At 30.9% G+C, this 17,918-nt stretch overlaps 1 protein-coding gene and 1 pseudogene across 1 annotated transcript; one reads left to right on the top strand and one right to left on the bottom strand.

Moving 5' to 3' along the window:
- Window positions 1-1,532: 1,532 nt before the first annotated feature.
- On the bottom strand, window positions 1,533-5,515 carry LOC120125442 (phospholipase D alpha 1). The gene is made up of 4 exons (XM_039143874.1): window positions 5,429-5,515; window positions 5,208-5,304; window positions 2,181-4,080; window positions 1,533-2,096 (listed from the first exon to the last, which is right to left on the bottom strand). Exons 2-4 carry the CDS (start codon window positions 5,295-5,297, stop codon window positions 1,663-1,665), a joined length of 2,424 nt encoding a protein of 807 aa, XP_038999805.1. The 5' UTR covers window positions 5,298-5,304; window positions 5,429-5,515; the 3' UTR covers window positions 1,533-1,662.
- Window positions 5,516-14,256: 8,741 nt separating this feature from the next.
- On the top strand, window positions 14,257-16,190 carry LOC120125335 (annotated as a pseudogene).
- The last annotated feature ends 1,728 nt before the right edge of the window (window positions 16,191-17,918 follow it).

A 17,918-nucleotide genomic window follows, 5' to 3' on the forward strand; every position in this document is an offset into this window, starting at 1 on the left:
AATAAATAAAATTATGTTCGTATTCGTTTGTTTATTTTAAAAGTGTTTATTTATCATTGGTTTAGAATTTGTGAATATGTTGGTTTATATGTTCGTAAAAAATAGCAGAATTACACTATTAGTCCTTAAGTTCTTTAGATTTCATAGTTTGGATTTCAAAATTCACTCTATATTTAATTTAATCTCTATATTTACCAATGTTTAAAATATTGAAAAAGAAAAAAGAGAATCGGGTAAACGAGCTTATATACATGTCGATAAATTAGTAAATAAGTGAACTTTTAAACGAGCTTGTTTGTGAGAATAAACGAACAAAAAACAATTTTATTCATGTTCATTTGTTTATTAAATGAACATAAAAATTTTGTTCATAGTTATTTATTTAGTTTAATAACGAATATAAACAAATATTATATGAACCATGCGTACTTAATTTTTGTGGGGTTTAATTATATGAGATAGCTTTGTATTTGATTCTATCTAATTCGACGAGATTAATTTTTATTTAAAATAATTAAAAAATAATAAAAGATACTTATAATTCATAAATCCATCGGCAAAACTTAGCGTTAATTAAAAACCCATAAAAATAATGAGGGAATTATAAAGAAAATTTTTAATTTTTTCTCTATTTTTCTTCACCCTTTTTATTTTTCTAAATTTTTGTTCATTGACAACAATAACACTGATATTGAGCTTATCATCGATAGCTCGTTTTTCCTTTTCTTTTCTCTCTCTCTTATCTCTTTTAATATTAGTATGTTATTTTTTTAATTTAATTGGTTTCTCTTTTGTATAAAAATTACAATAATTATATCTAGTCTTTTAGTATGTTTTTTGTCGACTCTTATAATACGTTTTTTTCTCTCTTAATATTAGATATGACGTCATTTCTACATATTCAAATGACATTTATATACTTATGATATTAATTTATTACTCTTTTAAATCCTCATGCTAAATATTCATAGATGTTCATAATAACCGAAGATATGATGTTTGTTTGTATATATTATTTGTTTGAATTATTTATTTGAGCTTTTAACTTTTTTTCATGTATGAATTTTTTTTATTCTTAGATATTAATTTTTGTGCCTTGATGATTTTAGGGAAAACGTCCGACTTGTGTGAATAATTTACTCTTGTTTTTGTTCACTTTTCTTATAACCTCAAATATTTCATTTTTATTAATAAAATTAGTGATTACTATAAGTTAAAAGAATACCAAAAGTTCACTCCTAAATATATTTTTTAATTTAATTGTTATATAAATAAATTAGTATATAATTTTTTATTTGATTTATATTTTAATATTTGATTCAATACTTGATTTTTTTTAATTTTTTTAATAAATCTAGAGTAAATACAAGACAATATTAATTTAAAGACGATGAAAAAGACTAAATAAAGAACCGCATAACACATAAGACGATCGGATAAACACCAGGAATCACGTTTTATTATACCGGTCAGCACTAAAAATCACACCATAGCATCACAGTTGGTTCAGGTTCAGATACAAACAATCGGTCGGAAAAACAAACGCAAAACAACACTGAAACTCTGCAAGCTAGAACACAAGATTTATTACTACCACAAATTCCAGAACCACTGAACCAGACAAGGTAAGTTGTTATAACTTGAGAACAAGGCAAGGATCCACTAAGTAGTGAGGATAGGAGGGAGATAATCGGATTTGGCACCAAGAACACGTGCTTTTGTGTCGGGAAAAAACTCGGTTCCTGGCAATTCAGTGACAGTTCCATCACTAGAGATGCCAATGGGGTAGCGGAGCAGGTGTCCAGGCAAGTCTTGCTCAAGTGACTCACTTGCATATAGATCCCAATATCTGTCAGCAATCTGGTTCACCTTATGGACACATTCTTCACTTTCTGGAGCGAGGAATGTATCGTCAAGCATTCCAAGGTGCTCGTACCATAGTGCCATGCGGAAACCATGGATCTGACCTCGTGCTGGTTGCCTAACTGATAAGTGATATGGTTGATATGCTCCCATAGCTATCTCAGTGTCCCTAGCACCGTCCATAGATCGTTGGTTGATGTTTGCTGATCCAATTATTATGTATTCATCATCAACTGCAGAAAGCAAAACAACGTTAATTGAGATGTAGGTACTAAAGAGAAACATAATAAAGAACTAAAGAAAATTTCATCACCTACCAATCATCATTTTCGCGTGAACATAGATCATGAAACGACGGGCCTCCTGGGCTCTGGAATAGTCCGTATCAGCATCTGGTGTCTCAGAAGGTTCGTATTCTCCACTCTTCTTAACCTCTCTGTTCCCAAGGCAGAAAAATGTTAGATAATCTCTGGGATTCTCCTCCCTACCATTGTCCCTGAGAGCCTTGACAATATCTTTATACATCATGTCCATGGTCCTTCTCTGCCAATCTAATATTGCCTGAACTGAGGCACTCTCCGGGATCCCTTCTGGCCACATGGGGACAACAACATAAACTGTAAACCTCTCTCCAGCATTGATCTTGCTAACAATTTTAAGTGAAAGCTCTTTTGGAATCAGATGCAAAGCATTAATATCCTCAGGTTTGATGTCATCAGGACTCCAGTTAAAGGAACTTCCAAGAAAATACTGATTTTCAATATAGATGTAATTTTTTGCTCGTCGGATAGCATTAATGTAGGCATCATGAATACTTCGGTCAATGATATTGTCCTTTCCACTCACGAGCCCAACCTTGGTAGCAGCTTCAGGAGTATCTGGGAAACCAAAAGCTGCCCCGCCATCAATTGATCTAAACAACTGTACATTCCAAGTTTCATGGTCATCAGGAAATGTAACTGGAGATGGTGGAATGATGACATCTTCAAGATCCCTCAGCTGAACAAGCACATCTTTACCACCTTGTCTTCTCCATCTTTGCTCAAAATTGAACAAGACATCCCAAGCAATTGGCCCTTCTAGTCGGGAGTGGATATCATGCCAAGGCTCCCTTGGCCCACCTTTGGTAATTGCACCATCAGCAAAATTTGGCTGATGGAAATCATCATGGTGAGCAGTGTCCAAGGTCCTGAACAGGGAATGGAAAGGTGTGTCATATCTACCATCACAAAGATCAATACCTCCAACAAAGCTCACAATTCTCCTTTTCTCTGGATCACCATTAGGCAACGCAGCATCCACTACAATAATCTTCTGGTGATGAGTGAACATGGTAGATATTTGTAAATCCTGGACAAAACTTCCACCGTCATCTGGATTACGCGGGCATAAGACACAGTTGACCTCAGTACCCTGGAAGAAATTTGCGGTTTCCTCATCATGGGTGGCCATTAGCCCATCCTTCTTCAGCAAACCCACAGATGTTCTATCATCCCAAACGAGCATATTAACCCTGACACCTTCACTCGCTTTCTTTTTCAGCAATTCGCCAAGAGTGATGTCTCCCCCGGGCTTTGGCCTTCTTGAGTCTCTCACCAAAGTGATCTCAGTATAAACAGACCAACCAGTAATGTAGATCATGTGTTTAGCATTTGTGATAGCATCAAAAACATCTTCCCAACATCTATGAGGCTCATAATACTTGCCTCCAGCAAGAGGAATTTTAGGAACAAATCCGTCTGGGACGTGAGCATCCTGGTACAGAAAAACTTTACACCCTTGTCTCTGTGGATAAAATGTATATGGAACTCCTGGATACTTGCGACTTAAGATACCGCGGTTCCAGTTACGGTCCTTTATCACAGGAAAATACTGAAGTTTAACACGGATTTTACCACCACTTTTTATGGGATTCTTGTCTTCATCCTTGATTTCAATCCACCTATCCACTTCTTCCCCTCCTATGAGATCCTCAGCAGGGAGATATGCTCTTCCAATCAGAGTGGCTCCAATAGGATTGTCATCTTTAATGGTGAACACCACATCGGCAGCTGAATGGGCACAGTAAATGTGAAAAGATTCATACCACCTAGGGTTGGAAGTGTCATTTTCTATTGTTCTGGTTCTTCCAACTCTAGCCCCTTCAATATCAATAGACGCGTAAATCTTTGGAATTCCTTCACCTATATTGATAGCCTCTTGAACATGTTGCACAAGCTGCAAGAACAATTTCATCCAGCAGATACTTAAACAATTAAAAAAAACGATGACGGTTAAAACAGAAAAAAGTCGGCATTATATCGTTAAACAGGCTAATAATATTTCCGAACCAGAAGATTAAACAAGACAAAATATTTGACAAATTTGCCAAAGTAAAAGGAGAAAATATGTTCCAACGGCACAAATGAACACAAGATGGAACTTCCAATAAAAGGATTGATAAACCTTCCGATAATCCTCAAGAAATATCGCCAACTATAAGCATATCTAAGGAGAGTAAGCGCTAATGTATAGGAGTTCATATTTAAAGGAAAGAAATAAGTAAAATATATTGCCATCAAAGGCACCGGGAAATGTAATATGAGAGAAATGTTGAAGACATGAGTAAAAAGACGTGATAACTGCAAAGGAAAAAGTACAAAATAGCACCAAATGCATTTTCAAAGACAAATTATTCAACTGATATACATATACATGAGCAATCAGACAAGCACATGTATACACGAGCATAAAAACATCTTCTTCATGGATATCATAGTACAACGACACAATCAAAAGATCAGTGATGTTCATTTGAGAGGATTATATAGGAAAATAATGCTTGCTAGGAGGATCATAAACCATTTTCTTTCATAAGAATCACCCGAATCGTCCCCCTATATTTTCAAAAGAATAGTTGTGTGTGTGACTGTTTGGCAGTGAAATCCATTTCAGTACACATTCACTTTCAACCAGGGTGAGTCGTGGCTTCTGGAATTACCAAAAACGAATATTTTCAGAGTATTCTATAGGCCCCCCATTGATGGGTTCCACAATACAAAGGCCTAGATCTTATCTGATACTCCCACATTTCGAAAGATCTATATCAATATAAAGATGTGATCATTTGGAACTCAGATTATCAAAAAGCAATTTTTTTAACAAAAAGGTCAATTATGTTTTCAAGATCTTAAATTTGTAACTCTCACAAGATCAAAACCCATTACTGATCTTACATGATAGAAAATTTTGGTTACTCTTAAAAAATGAACCGACTGATTAGTCAACCACAGCAAAAAGTACCCAAAACAACAATATAAAGGAAGAAGCAAGCATGATCTTGATCCAGAATAATAATGTTATACCTTGCCGAAGAAGTTTGAACCACCACTGTGAAGCTTATCAACTTCATAGATCGTAGCATGTAAAGTCCCATGGAGCAATATCTCCGTCATTTCTAAACTAAATAAGATGAAACCCCAAGATAAAAGAAAGTTCAACCCAGATAAGGATATTAACACAAGATCAGTGTTGGAAAATTGAGATGAAGAAAGACGAAGAGGAGAAAGGGTAGATTCGAAAATACCAAGTGAAAAGCGAGATCTTGATCTGAGAATGTGAAAACAGCACGCCCAGTAAAGATGTGTTATTTCTCTTCTATTACTGTGTAAGAGATTTTTATTAATATTTGTATTGGGATTTATATATGATAAGGGAAGGGTGGAGTGGAAATTGCAGAAACGAAAGAGACCCGGAAAGTAAGCGCGTGAACATCTTCCGCGTGGAGGCAAATGTGGATCACAGATTATGACACTGATTTTTTTATTATTATTAATTCATAATCCACGTATGATTTTTTATTAGTTCAATATTTTTACTAATTAATTGTATTTATTTGGGATTTATATGTTTTTGTGTGTCTTGTATTAGTTAACTTCACGTGTTTATAATTTGAAGATATTATTATATTTATAGAATTCATTAGTTTTATTTAAAAAATAAATATTTAAAATCATAATAAAAGTTTATAATCATAAAATAAATATAAAATTAAATTTTTTAATTATTCACACAAAAAACTAGTCACTTGAAACATATAACGATCATATAAGGAAAAAGTTTAAAAAACAGAACCAAAACATTAAAACAAGTATAGATACGAACAGTTCTGATTGCATCCACAAACGAACCACAAAAATAGATCAAACTACTGAAAGACTATTGAAAAAATCGTAAATCAGAGCCGAACAACATGAAAAAATTATTTACGAACACAACCGTGTATCGAAATGTAATCCGAAGATCCAAAACATGTAAGATCAACATAACAAATAAACATATTCTTTATCAATAGAGACAACATGAAATCTAACACTGAAAAAACGATAAACAAAAAGAACAATCAAATTATATAATGTTTTATTTTGCATCTCGTTGTTGTATTAATTAATCATTATACATATCAAAAGGATTAAAAAATTAAAAAAGTTACAAGAGAGATATAATAACGAAATGCAACAGTTCTTTCTCTAACTTGAGGGGCAACTTTTTGTGGAGAGACATTCTTTTTCAAACTTAAAAGTCATAAGTACTCATTGTTGTTTTATTTTATTGAGATACATTTTGATTGAATGCATTTGATTTTATATAATAATTTATATAATTTTAATTTTTTTTTCAACGTGGTTGCACGAATTAAAAGAACAAAAAAGTATAATTATTTTATTTGTTATGTTATATAAAATGATATTATATCAATAACAATGATATTAGTATTATATGAAAAAAGTAAATTAAATTAAAATTTTGTATATATAATTATATTAAATTAGTCATTACATCAAACAACAAATTTTTCAAACTTTATATTGGTGTATTCGTCTTATCAATTAATACAATTTTGTGAATTCAAAACTCTGAATGAATAAAAAAATTCCAAATTTATAATATTGGTCCTCTTTTCTTTCGAAAGTTATAGAAACGGGTCTGATGTTTCTTGAAATTTGACTATTGCAATGAACAAGAAAAGAGTTTTGCTAAACTATACATAAAATATATATAATTTTTGTTTGTATTATATGGAGATGGGTATGATGCTTCCTATAATTTAATTATTGCAACAAATAGGAAGAAAATATGCTTTATTGTGTTCTTTTAATACATAATATGGGAAATTTGAATAGAAAAAACTTGTGGGTAAAAACTAATCAAAGAACGTGGCTCGGGCGAACTTAGGGGGGCAAGGGACCATGGCATCCTAAAATAGTTAAATTACGAGTAGAATTTTTTTAATTGCATAGGGTGATTATAATGTAATATCTATATTTTTTTTAATCAATTGACAACATGAATTGACATTATGTGTATTACAGTTGAAAAGTTCATGGTTCAAATTACACATACAGACACCCTGTAAATACAACTGCTCGAACCCCTCTCTAGAAAGAATAACATTCACTTGATGAGTTCTAGTGCAGACATATTTAAAACTATAAATTATTGAGTTATTGTACTTTGGCCTTTAAAGTTGTATCTCGTTATTATTTTGGTAGTTGAAGAATTTTTAAATTTAGTTTGATTCTTGAATTTTTCAACGTCCATTTTTTTTAATGTCATAAAAATTTAAAATCCAAAAAAATGATTTTTTTTTTATTTTGTCAAATAAAAAAAAAATATTTGGATTTTTTGAATTTTTAACTTATTATATATTCAGGGACGGACATAGGGTTTCATGTTAGGAGGGGTAAAATTTTAAGTATTGGCGAACTTATAGAATTTTAGGGGGCGAAAACATATTTTAAATAGAAAATACAAATAAAATATTTAAGATATATAGGAATTTGAAAATTTTAGGGGGCGACCGTCTCCACCCGCCCCCTCTAGATTCATCCTTGTATATATTATGTGTCATGTGATACGTTTCTAGATAATAATATGAACTTTTTACAATAAAAAATGAATTGAGATTTTGTGTATTATGCTTTATGGGTCAACTCAAACAAAATTTTTATGTACCGAAATGATAATGAACCATTTAACCCTAAATTAATATATGATAAAATTATATTATCCTTCTAAAAATTGTAAAGTCGCGTAGCAAAATAATGATAAAATTATATTTTTAACTCTTAAAAATTATAATTCAAATTCGGCCCTCATAAAAAAATTATAGTTTCACCCCTAAAAAGGGGGCAAAAGCCATTGAGAATTTTTGAGTTTGAATTGAGTAGTCCTTTTTTAAAAAAATTATTTAAGAATATTAGTTTTTTTATGTTCTCGATAAATCTCAAACACAAAATATATTAAAAGATCAGTTTGAAAAAATTGTACTATACTATAACTGGTATGTACTTAACAATTAATGAAAATCACAAGGCATGAAAAGTGATATCTTAAAAAAGTTTAGGACTGAAAATGAGAAACATGCAAAAGTAAGGGGTTTTCTTCAAACAAAATTATTTACGTTATTTATACTATTTGTTTGATAATTTAAACTTTTTTTCAAAGTACGATGTAGGGTTGATTGATTATTTATTTATTGCATAAGCGTCTCCGCATTTTAACACCGACCAATGAGTAATTCACGCATAATAACTAAAATCTGCATCTAAAAATGCAGATCACAGAACGTTAACCAATCAAATTAAAGTATGTTAAGTATAATTACAGATCCCATGACGGCCATTTTTTTTATTCTAATTCTCGAGAATTTGTCTTGATTAATCTTATTGACTTGTGTCATACACCTGATTTCGGTGGGTGAGTCTCTTATTGGAGATTTTTTACATACACAATAACTCAAACTCGAGACTTACTTAAACGATATGAAGTTGCTTACCACTTGAACCATTTTTATTAACGATGAACAAGAATATAAACCAACTTCAAGGAACTAGAGACGAACCAGAAATCCTACGACTTGATGATTTGCTACGTGTGTGGTAAGTCAGAACACAAAGCATATCAATGTTTTCATGTTGCTTTGATTGTCCTAAGGACCACAATCAAAATAAAAGCAAACTATAAATAAACTTGATCAAGGATATAGATGAGGTGATTGTATTCGTGGTTTCTAAAGTTAACTTTGTGGTAATCAAGTTGAGTGGATAGTGGACATTAACACTTCCAAACATTAATAAAAGCAATAGATGAATGTTCGTCGAATTTAAAGATGCAGTTGATTATGAACACGTGTCTACATGAGAAATTTCATCAGCTGCATCTAGATGCACTTCCAAACTCTAATTTTTATAATAGTTCGTATGCTCATGTTCTATGTAGAAGTTTTATTTGTGAGAGACTCTTAAATAAGAGACAAACTAAACTTGTTTTTGATTATAATAAATTTATGCTTACCCGTAATGATAACTTCGTAGGAAAAAAATTATCTTAGTGGTTAGGCTATTTGTTGTTGAGATTTTTAATAATGATAATAAAATTTATATTTTTGCTTATATTGTTGATTCTTTTGATTTATGACATGCCAGATTAAGACTTGTGAATCTACATTTTCTTAAAATACTCGAAGAAAAGGAAATAATTGTCTATTATAGATAATAAAAATTTTAGTAAATGTGAGATTTGTATTGAAACCAAACATCCCTCGACATTTTTTTTAAATTCAGTTGTTAAAATAAAAATTATACTTTCACAATTAATTCATACATATTTAGCGGAATTTAGAAGCATATAAAACAAAAGAGGAAAACTCTATTGCATTACTTTTCTAAGTAACTTCTTTAAGTATACAAGTGTAAGTAATGAGGAATATTTAACAACAGGTGACTTGATTAACAAGATTTAAATAGTTAGATGACTGATTGACAAAATTAAAAAATTGATGGTTAAAGTAAAAGGGGTAAATAGTTATGTGGTCAATGGTGTAATTTACCCTAAAAATTATTTAAATTTTAGATTAATATATAATTATATATTTAATGTCTTATAATTTAATGTTTTATAAATTAATTTAATGATATTATCATTAAAGATGCCAATCCATCCTACGTAGTAGAATTTTTCAAATTTTTATTGTTCAAGGAAAAGTTGGCCATGACTAGACTCAAAAAAGCAAAATTTTAGACAAGTTTTGTGTTGGCACAAAAAATAATGATTGCCGACAAAAATTTCCATATCCAATGGTTGATAAGAGAAGAGTAGTCCCGTCATGACCGTTGAATGTGAAATTACGGCGAGACAAAGATTAGGCTTTTACATAAAAGTCGCAGCTTTAATTGTTAAATGCGCCATCCCAATTGTTTTATAAGATGTATACATCAGATGGTATGATTAGATTTAAAATAATGTGACATGTGATTGAACTTAGATTACTTTTTAATATAATATGATTATGATAAATCTTAAACCAACAAGCTTGCAAGTCATCTCTTTACTAATTCATCACATCTTTCAACGTCCAAATTTTTATATTTGTTAAATTATAAAAGAGATTCCTTTTATTTTGATCATTTAATTTTCAAAAATTATATTTTGATCACTCGTATTATTGATTAATTATAAAATTATCATTTTGATATTGATTCTTAATGACATGAAATATTAATAAAATGATTAATTTTTAATTTGATTTTTAAATTTTATCTAAGATATGAATTTTGTTATGAACATTTATTTATGTGAATGGCTATTTTTACATATAAGATAAGATTTCGACGTACTTCGTTATCAAATATTTAACATCAATTAGTATTAGAGTTATATATTATACATGCTACTTATGACTATAAATATAGATATATAGGTTGGAGAAGTCCTCTATATACTTGATATTGAGAAAGCAATACAAAATCCTCTCTCTTTTCTTTGTTTACTTTCTTATTAGGATTAAAGTTTTATACGATATATATTTCGTATCTCTATAAATATAGAGTTTAGAGAAAGCACTGTAGATAATTTATATTGAGATAATAATACATATTTATCTCTTTATTCTCGTATCTCTTATTCTTATTGTTTTTTTATACTAAATTTAATATTTTTAAAACTTTAACTATAATTCTACAAACATAAAATTACGAATAAATTTTTAGATAAACATAATTTTTTAAAATATAGATATAATTTAAAAATATAAATATTACATCGAATAAAATTCACAAATACCGCGTAAAAAGGTTCACAAAAATCACTAATCCACTGCCTCTAAAAATCTCATATAATTATAAATATTCTTCTTGGGCCAAACTCTACTCTCTTCTTATTGGGCTCACAACATTCTTTATCTTTCATTTTTTTCTTGGTTGAGCCCCAACGTTAACTTTTTTTTTTGTCAAATTAGGTTTTATACTTTTTAAGTTAAATTTGGTCACTTGATAGGTTCGAAGATTATGATTATTTTAAATATTTTAAATAATTAATTTTTATAAAAAATATATTTAAAATTTACTTGATTTAAGTTTTTTAAAATATTTTTTCATATTTTTATCAATAATAAATTTTAAATAATAATAAGTTAAAGTTAAAAAATTTGAAAAAAATCAACAAGGAAAGAATTTAATGCACAAAGGAAATATTTTTTTTAACATTTTTATTCTCATTCTCATAATCAAAAAAATAGAATAATCAAAGTTAACCTATAAAAAAATTCTACGACGCTCGTCGAGCGTGGATGAGTACCGTTAACGATGAGTACCATTAAATTAATTTATAAAACTTTAAATTATAAAATACTAAACATATAATTAAAAAACTAAATGTAATTTAATTAAAATATAATATTTATAAAACATTAATTTTTAGGGTAAATTATACCATTACCCACCTAATTATTTACCCCTTTTACTTTAACCACCATTTTTTCAATTTTATCAATCGGGTCACCTAACTATTTAAATCTTGTAAATCAAGCCACCTGTCGTTAAATATTAAAGATGATGGGGTAGTTCATAAATTTTGTATAATTACACATTTAGTCCTCATTACTTACACATTCTATTAATTTGGTCCTAACTTTTAATTAATTCAATAAATTTAATCCTCAATCAGACGGTGACATGTGTCACTATGTGATTGGATTTTTTCTTAATATTTTAATTTAATTTAATAAAATTTGCATCCAATCAAATGGTGCCATGTATTACCAATTGAATGAATAGAAAATAAATTAAATCAATAACCTTTATTGGTGGGGTTTGAACCCAAGAAGTGGGGGAGAGTAAGTAAATGTCCCAACCACTAGGCTACGCCATTCAAATGACAAACTTCTCATGACATAATATATATCTTTAATGGCAATAAAAAAAAGGAAAAATGACCAAATAAGAACTCCGACATGAAATAATTGAATAATACGATAATATGATATATATACACAAATATTATAATTGATTAATATGTGAATGTATTTTATTTATATTTTAAAACATTTTAATGAAAAATTAAAATTAAAATAATTTAATATATTATAATTGAAATATAACGAAGAGTTTCGTTGACTTAGAATTTTCTTGATAGTTGAGGGCTTATCGTAGTAAGCTTTTTAACTTATGCATTGACTTGTTTATATCCCGATTAGAGTAAGAATTTTATATTTTATTATTTATTCATTATATATTTGAAGAACATTTGAGGGGAAACTTGATTTTATTGAATTGGTCTATTTTAATATAGAGTTGTTAAATAAGATTAGAATCCGATCGATGTTATAATATTTTAAAATATAAGATATGACACATTTCAGTTCAATAAAATTAGAATAATTAAGACAATTTATTAATTTAAAATATGTAAAATGATACGTGTCAATTATAACAAATTAAATTTTCTTTTTATTTTAATTTTTGCATTAAATATAATTTCAAATATAAATAAAACATATTAATTTATTAATCAATTATAATATTTATTTATATATATTTTATATTTTCATACTATTCAATTATTTCATGTTTGAATTGAGTCCTTATAAGGTCATTTATTACCATTAAATATATTATAAATTATATAGATTATGTTATGTATACTAGATAAATTTAGTGACCTAACTTAGTTGTTAGGGTGCTAAATTTTTCGGCTTACGTCCTAGGTTCAAACCCTACCAACAACTGTTATTAATTTAATTTATATTCTATTCATTCAATTAGTGACATGTGACACCATTTGATTGGATGAAAAATTATTAAATAAAAAATATTAAAAAATCCAATCACACTGTGACACATGTCACCATCAGATTGAGGATTAAATTTAATGAATTAAATAAAAGTTAGGACTAAATTACAATAATGTGTAAGTAATGAGAACTAAATGTGTAATTATACAAATTTTATTAACTGCAACATCACCTCCTCCATTAATATTTAACTGTGCGTGGCTTTATTGGCAAGATTTAAATAGTTAGGTGACCCAATTGAAAAAATTGAAAAATTGATGGTTAAAGTAAAAGGGGTATATAGTTAGGTGGCCAATGATATAGTTTACCCTAAAACTAATAGTTTATAAATATTTTATTTTAATTAAATTACATTTAAATTTTTAACTAATTTATAATTATACGTTTAATACTTTATAATTTAACGTTTTATAAATTAATTTAATAATACTCATCGTTAACCGTGTTCATCCGTACTCGTCGAGCGTGACAGCATCATCCTAACCGATATTTGATGTTAAAACCTCCAAGAATCTTTCCAACAAGAGCGTACAATTAGTGACAATCATCTTCACCTAGTTTCAACACTGAATTTTGAGCAATCCACGTTATACAATTAGACCCTGAATCACCCCCAATCCTCGTTCCCATTCGAAATAAAATCTAAAACTTTATAGACGAATTCCCTTTGAAGCATTTGGTTTCTTTTCATAAATTCGAGAATTTTTTACCTGTCATTGAAGTGCAAAACTACACTTGTTACTCTCAAGGAAGGGTAAATGTGGAGAGTGTCGGAACGATCCTTAAGTTTCTTGGGCTAAGCGAGGAGCGATTCAACTTAGTTTTAAAAAATATTGAGTTTTAAAATAAATTCATAAATAAATAAATTTGGGATCCCAACTTTCATCAAATCCACTCGATCCCATAGATCATCCATTAACAGAACAAATTTCTTCTCCAGCAGAAACTTGTATTTAGAAGAGGCTTCAATAGTTGTTTTACAGCAAGTTCAACCTTCCACAGCATGTCGCACTGCATCAAACAAACAATTAATTATTTTATTATATTTTCTCTTTATCATTCAATAAAATTAGTCGTTTTTATTAATTAAATAATAAATGTAAATTAAGAACCTGGATAATTCAAGGTGGTCAAAGAGGTATATTTTATCCAATGATAATCAATGAAATTAAGAACCTGAAGCCATATAAGGATAATTCAAGCTGGTGCGAAATTCAAAATTAATGATATTTCCCCATTCAGCATTTCCTTCCTGAAAAACAATTCAGATTTCACCTTAAATAATGGCCTTTGTCTTTCCAAGAACATACAGCTTTCTTGCTCACAGAAATTGTTATCCTCTATATGTTTCTGCGCACTATGGTAACAACTATGTTGTTCAAGTTCTAAACTGAGGCTGCTATACTCTATACAACTTACTGATTGGAAATCCCAATTCTTTTTTTTTTTTCAGGATTCATTATCAATCCCATATGCTATTTGCTTGGTCTCACTGATAACAGTTTGTGTTACTGCAAATGAAAACCTATATTTGTTCAACGTTCTAAGTTATGGAGCTTCTGGCAATGGCAACACTGACGATTCTTTGGTAAAATGTTTTCTTATATTTGGATTAGAATTGATAAGTGCAGCGTTTTTTATTGAACGTAACGTTTAAACTGTGTCGAATGCAGGCGTTCATGAAGTCATGGAACGACACTTGCAAAGCAAAAAGTAGTCCGACCTTGGTTGTTCCCGAGGGAAAGCAATTTTTGGTGCATCAGATTATTTTCACAGGCCCCTGTATGTCTACCGCAATACAAGTTCAGGTAACTGAATGCTGCAATAAACAACACTGATTACGATGGATTCTCACTGAATTCTGAAATTTGTGAAGCTCTCGGGCACTATTTTAGCACCCGATGGTCCTGATCAGTGGAAGGCAACCGATCTGTCTACATGGTTAACCTTTCGGGGCGTAAACGACTAAGAGTTTACGGCCACTATGGATGGACGTGGAGAAGGTTGGTGGGATCGATCATGCAAATTTCATCCTGGTCAGCAGGGTTGTTTCACGATAGCACCAACGGTAAGCACAACCAGAGACTGCAAACTACCAACACTTATATGACTATATTTTATTTTTTCATGCAGACCCTGAAATTTCAGAAATGCAACGACATGCAAATGAGAGACGTTAACTTTCACAACAGCCCCCAAACACATGTATTGCTGTTGGACTGCCAAAATGTGGACTTGGGATCCTTGAACATACAATCTCCCGGAACAAGCCCCAACACAGACGGCATACATCTTCAGTTTGCCACTAATGTTTCTGTTCATGATTCGCACATCGGTGATGGTAAGTACATATTCTTTTAAAAACATCTTCACTAATCGAAAGAGATGCATTCACATTTTTGGTTGTCTGATATCGAAACAGGAGATGATTGTATCTCCCTCAGTGATAAAACTTTCCACATCAACATAACTGACATCGATTGCGGTCTGGGTAATGGTATAAGGTAATATACTTATAAAAACAACAACATATCTCATCATAATTTTAATGACTTCGGGCGTACAAAAGCATCGGAAGCCTTGGGGCAGGGGGAACAGAGGCTCAAGTAGAGAATATTAATGTTATGCGAGTTAACTTTCGAGAGACAACTAATGGAGCTCGAATCAAGACATGGCAGACGGGGAAAGGTATAGTTCAAGGTGTAACTTTTTCCAACTTGAACTTCACCGCAGTGGAAAACCCAGTTATCATTGATCAGTACTACTGTAATCGTCCAGGTGCATGCAAGGAAACAGTAAGATACAAATCTTTTTTCGTACTTAAAATTTTGTTGTACATCAGTACATGAACCCTTGGTTTATTCTCCGTTAATGACCCGAGTTCGATCAGCCTAGTCTACATATTTAGATATAGGTTTTTTCAAAAATTATGTCTGTTCATGGATACGAGGGATTCATTTACATATTTTCATATTTTGGACAGAAAACAGGAGTTCATATCAGGGAGGTAAGCTACTCTGGATTAATTGGGACATCAAAAACAGAAGCGGCAATCAATCTGAATTGCAGCAATGTGGTTCCATGCACAGGCATAACATTACACAACATTCAACTGACACCGGCAACTCATGAAACAAGCCAATTGACTTCTAGCTGTAACAATGCGTACGGAATAAATAGAGGAAACATGCAGCCAAAATCATGTCTCCGGCCATAAATATGAGTTGAATAAAGCATACGTTGAAACAACATATATCAGTTTTACTATTTCCCACCAACGTGAAATTTTGAGATAATTCAACATATGAAATAACTTGTTACTATAAAATGAAGTTTCTTACTTTGGAAAAATTCTTGCTTCTTTATTTATTTTGTTGGGGCACAATTAGTGCATTTTTTTAGCAGCATTCAGTCATTAAATTGAATTTTGAGACACTAACCTTATCATCAATCAAAGGATTATAGTTCAATATTTGTAATTTAATTTAATCCATTCATGATAGTTTCGATATTAAAATACTTTTTCGGATAAACTATATATATATATTAAATCTAAAAAAAGCAGTACTTTGTTACAAATCAACGAATGCAACCGTGCCAATCAAAAGAAAGAAGTCAAGATTGAACCCCCCACGTTATATACAACTATGGGTGAAGGCTCGATTTCACTGTATCTTTACCAAAAACTCTTACTTGTACAACACTCCCTGTAGAACTAAGAATCTCATCCTCATTCCTAATTAAATTTCTGAAACACCTCATATTTAGTTCTTCCCAAATAAAGTATATACAAGCATTCCCAGAAACCCTCAAAAGCAAAGTAATAGGGTTTTTGCCTCTCCAATGACTCGTAGCCCATCTCAACTCCCAACATCAGTCTCGTACACTACGCTGAATACCACACCAAGATAGGATCGCTTTCCATGTGCCACACGAAAAAAGGCAAGCAAAAAATAAGTGGTCCCTCGACTCCGCACCAACACAACACAACACGCATTTTACATCCACGTCAACCCTCATCCTCCTCGGCCTATCTTTAGTTGCCAATTGATCCAAGATAGCCATCCACAATAAAATCATATGTCTAAGCACACGAAGTGAAAACCACAACAGCTTATGCTAAAAAATCTTCTCCTTCCTAGCTCTCGTCTCATACCAAATCTTGCTACATGGAGTTGGTTCAAATCAGCGTACGTTGCAATAAAGAAGACCCTAGTCAAAAATGAAGATTTTAGTGTTAATTGGTTAATTTAGTAAATTTCGAGTTTTAATTTATGAGTTGCTCTAGTGATCCAAACGTGACGTTTGCGAGCCAATCGAATTTTTCGAATTAAATTTAGATTGTTACACACTTTTTTTAAACTCTATTCTCATGAATCATTTAAGTTAAAAATTCTTATAACAAATATGATATGAGGCTTATGATTCGGTTCTCGACACTCTGCATACTAACATTCACAACGAATTCAAATATGAAATTGATAAACGAAACGTGAAAAATTCTATCAGTTGAAAACTATGGGAGGCAAAGATCGATTCAGGTGACAAGCAGTTGAGAACAATCATTGCTAAGACTCGATCACAGTGGGATCAAACGAAGACGGTGGTGGTGAAGGTGACGATCGAATTGTCATTGGCAAACCGATAGGACTTCGATACCATGTTACAATAGATAATCAACGATGACTGTCTAGCGATAACCGGAGAACAGAATGAAAACAAGAACCAAAACCTCAAGGATCATCCAAGCCTACCTGCAGATTATAATTCAATAGATACATTTTCTCCATTCTCTGTAAGGTAATTCACGATGCTGCAGATTATAATTAATGGTATGTCCAATTCAGCATTTTCTTCCTTGAAAAAAATTGAAATTTCACCTTATAATCGTTGCATTTGTCTTCCTAGGAACATACTAGCCTACCTGCAGTTTCTTTCCTACAAT

Source organism: Hibiscus syriacus, unplaced genomic scaffold (genome assembly GCF_006381635.1).
Source record: "Hibiscus syriacus cultivar Baekdansim isolate YM2019G1 unplaced genomic scaffold, ASM638163v2 tig00110430_pilon, whole genome shotgun sequence".
NCBI lineage: Eukaryota > Viridiplantae > Streptophyta > Magnoliopsida > Malvales > Malvaceae > Hibiscus > Hibiscus syriacus.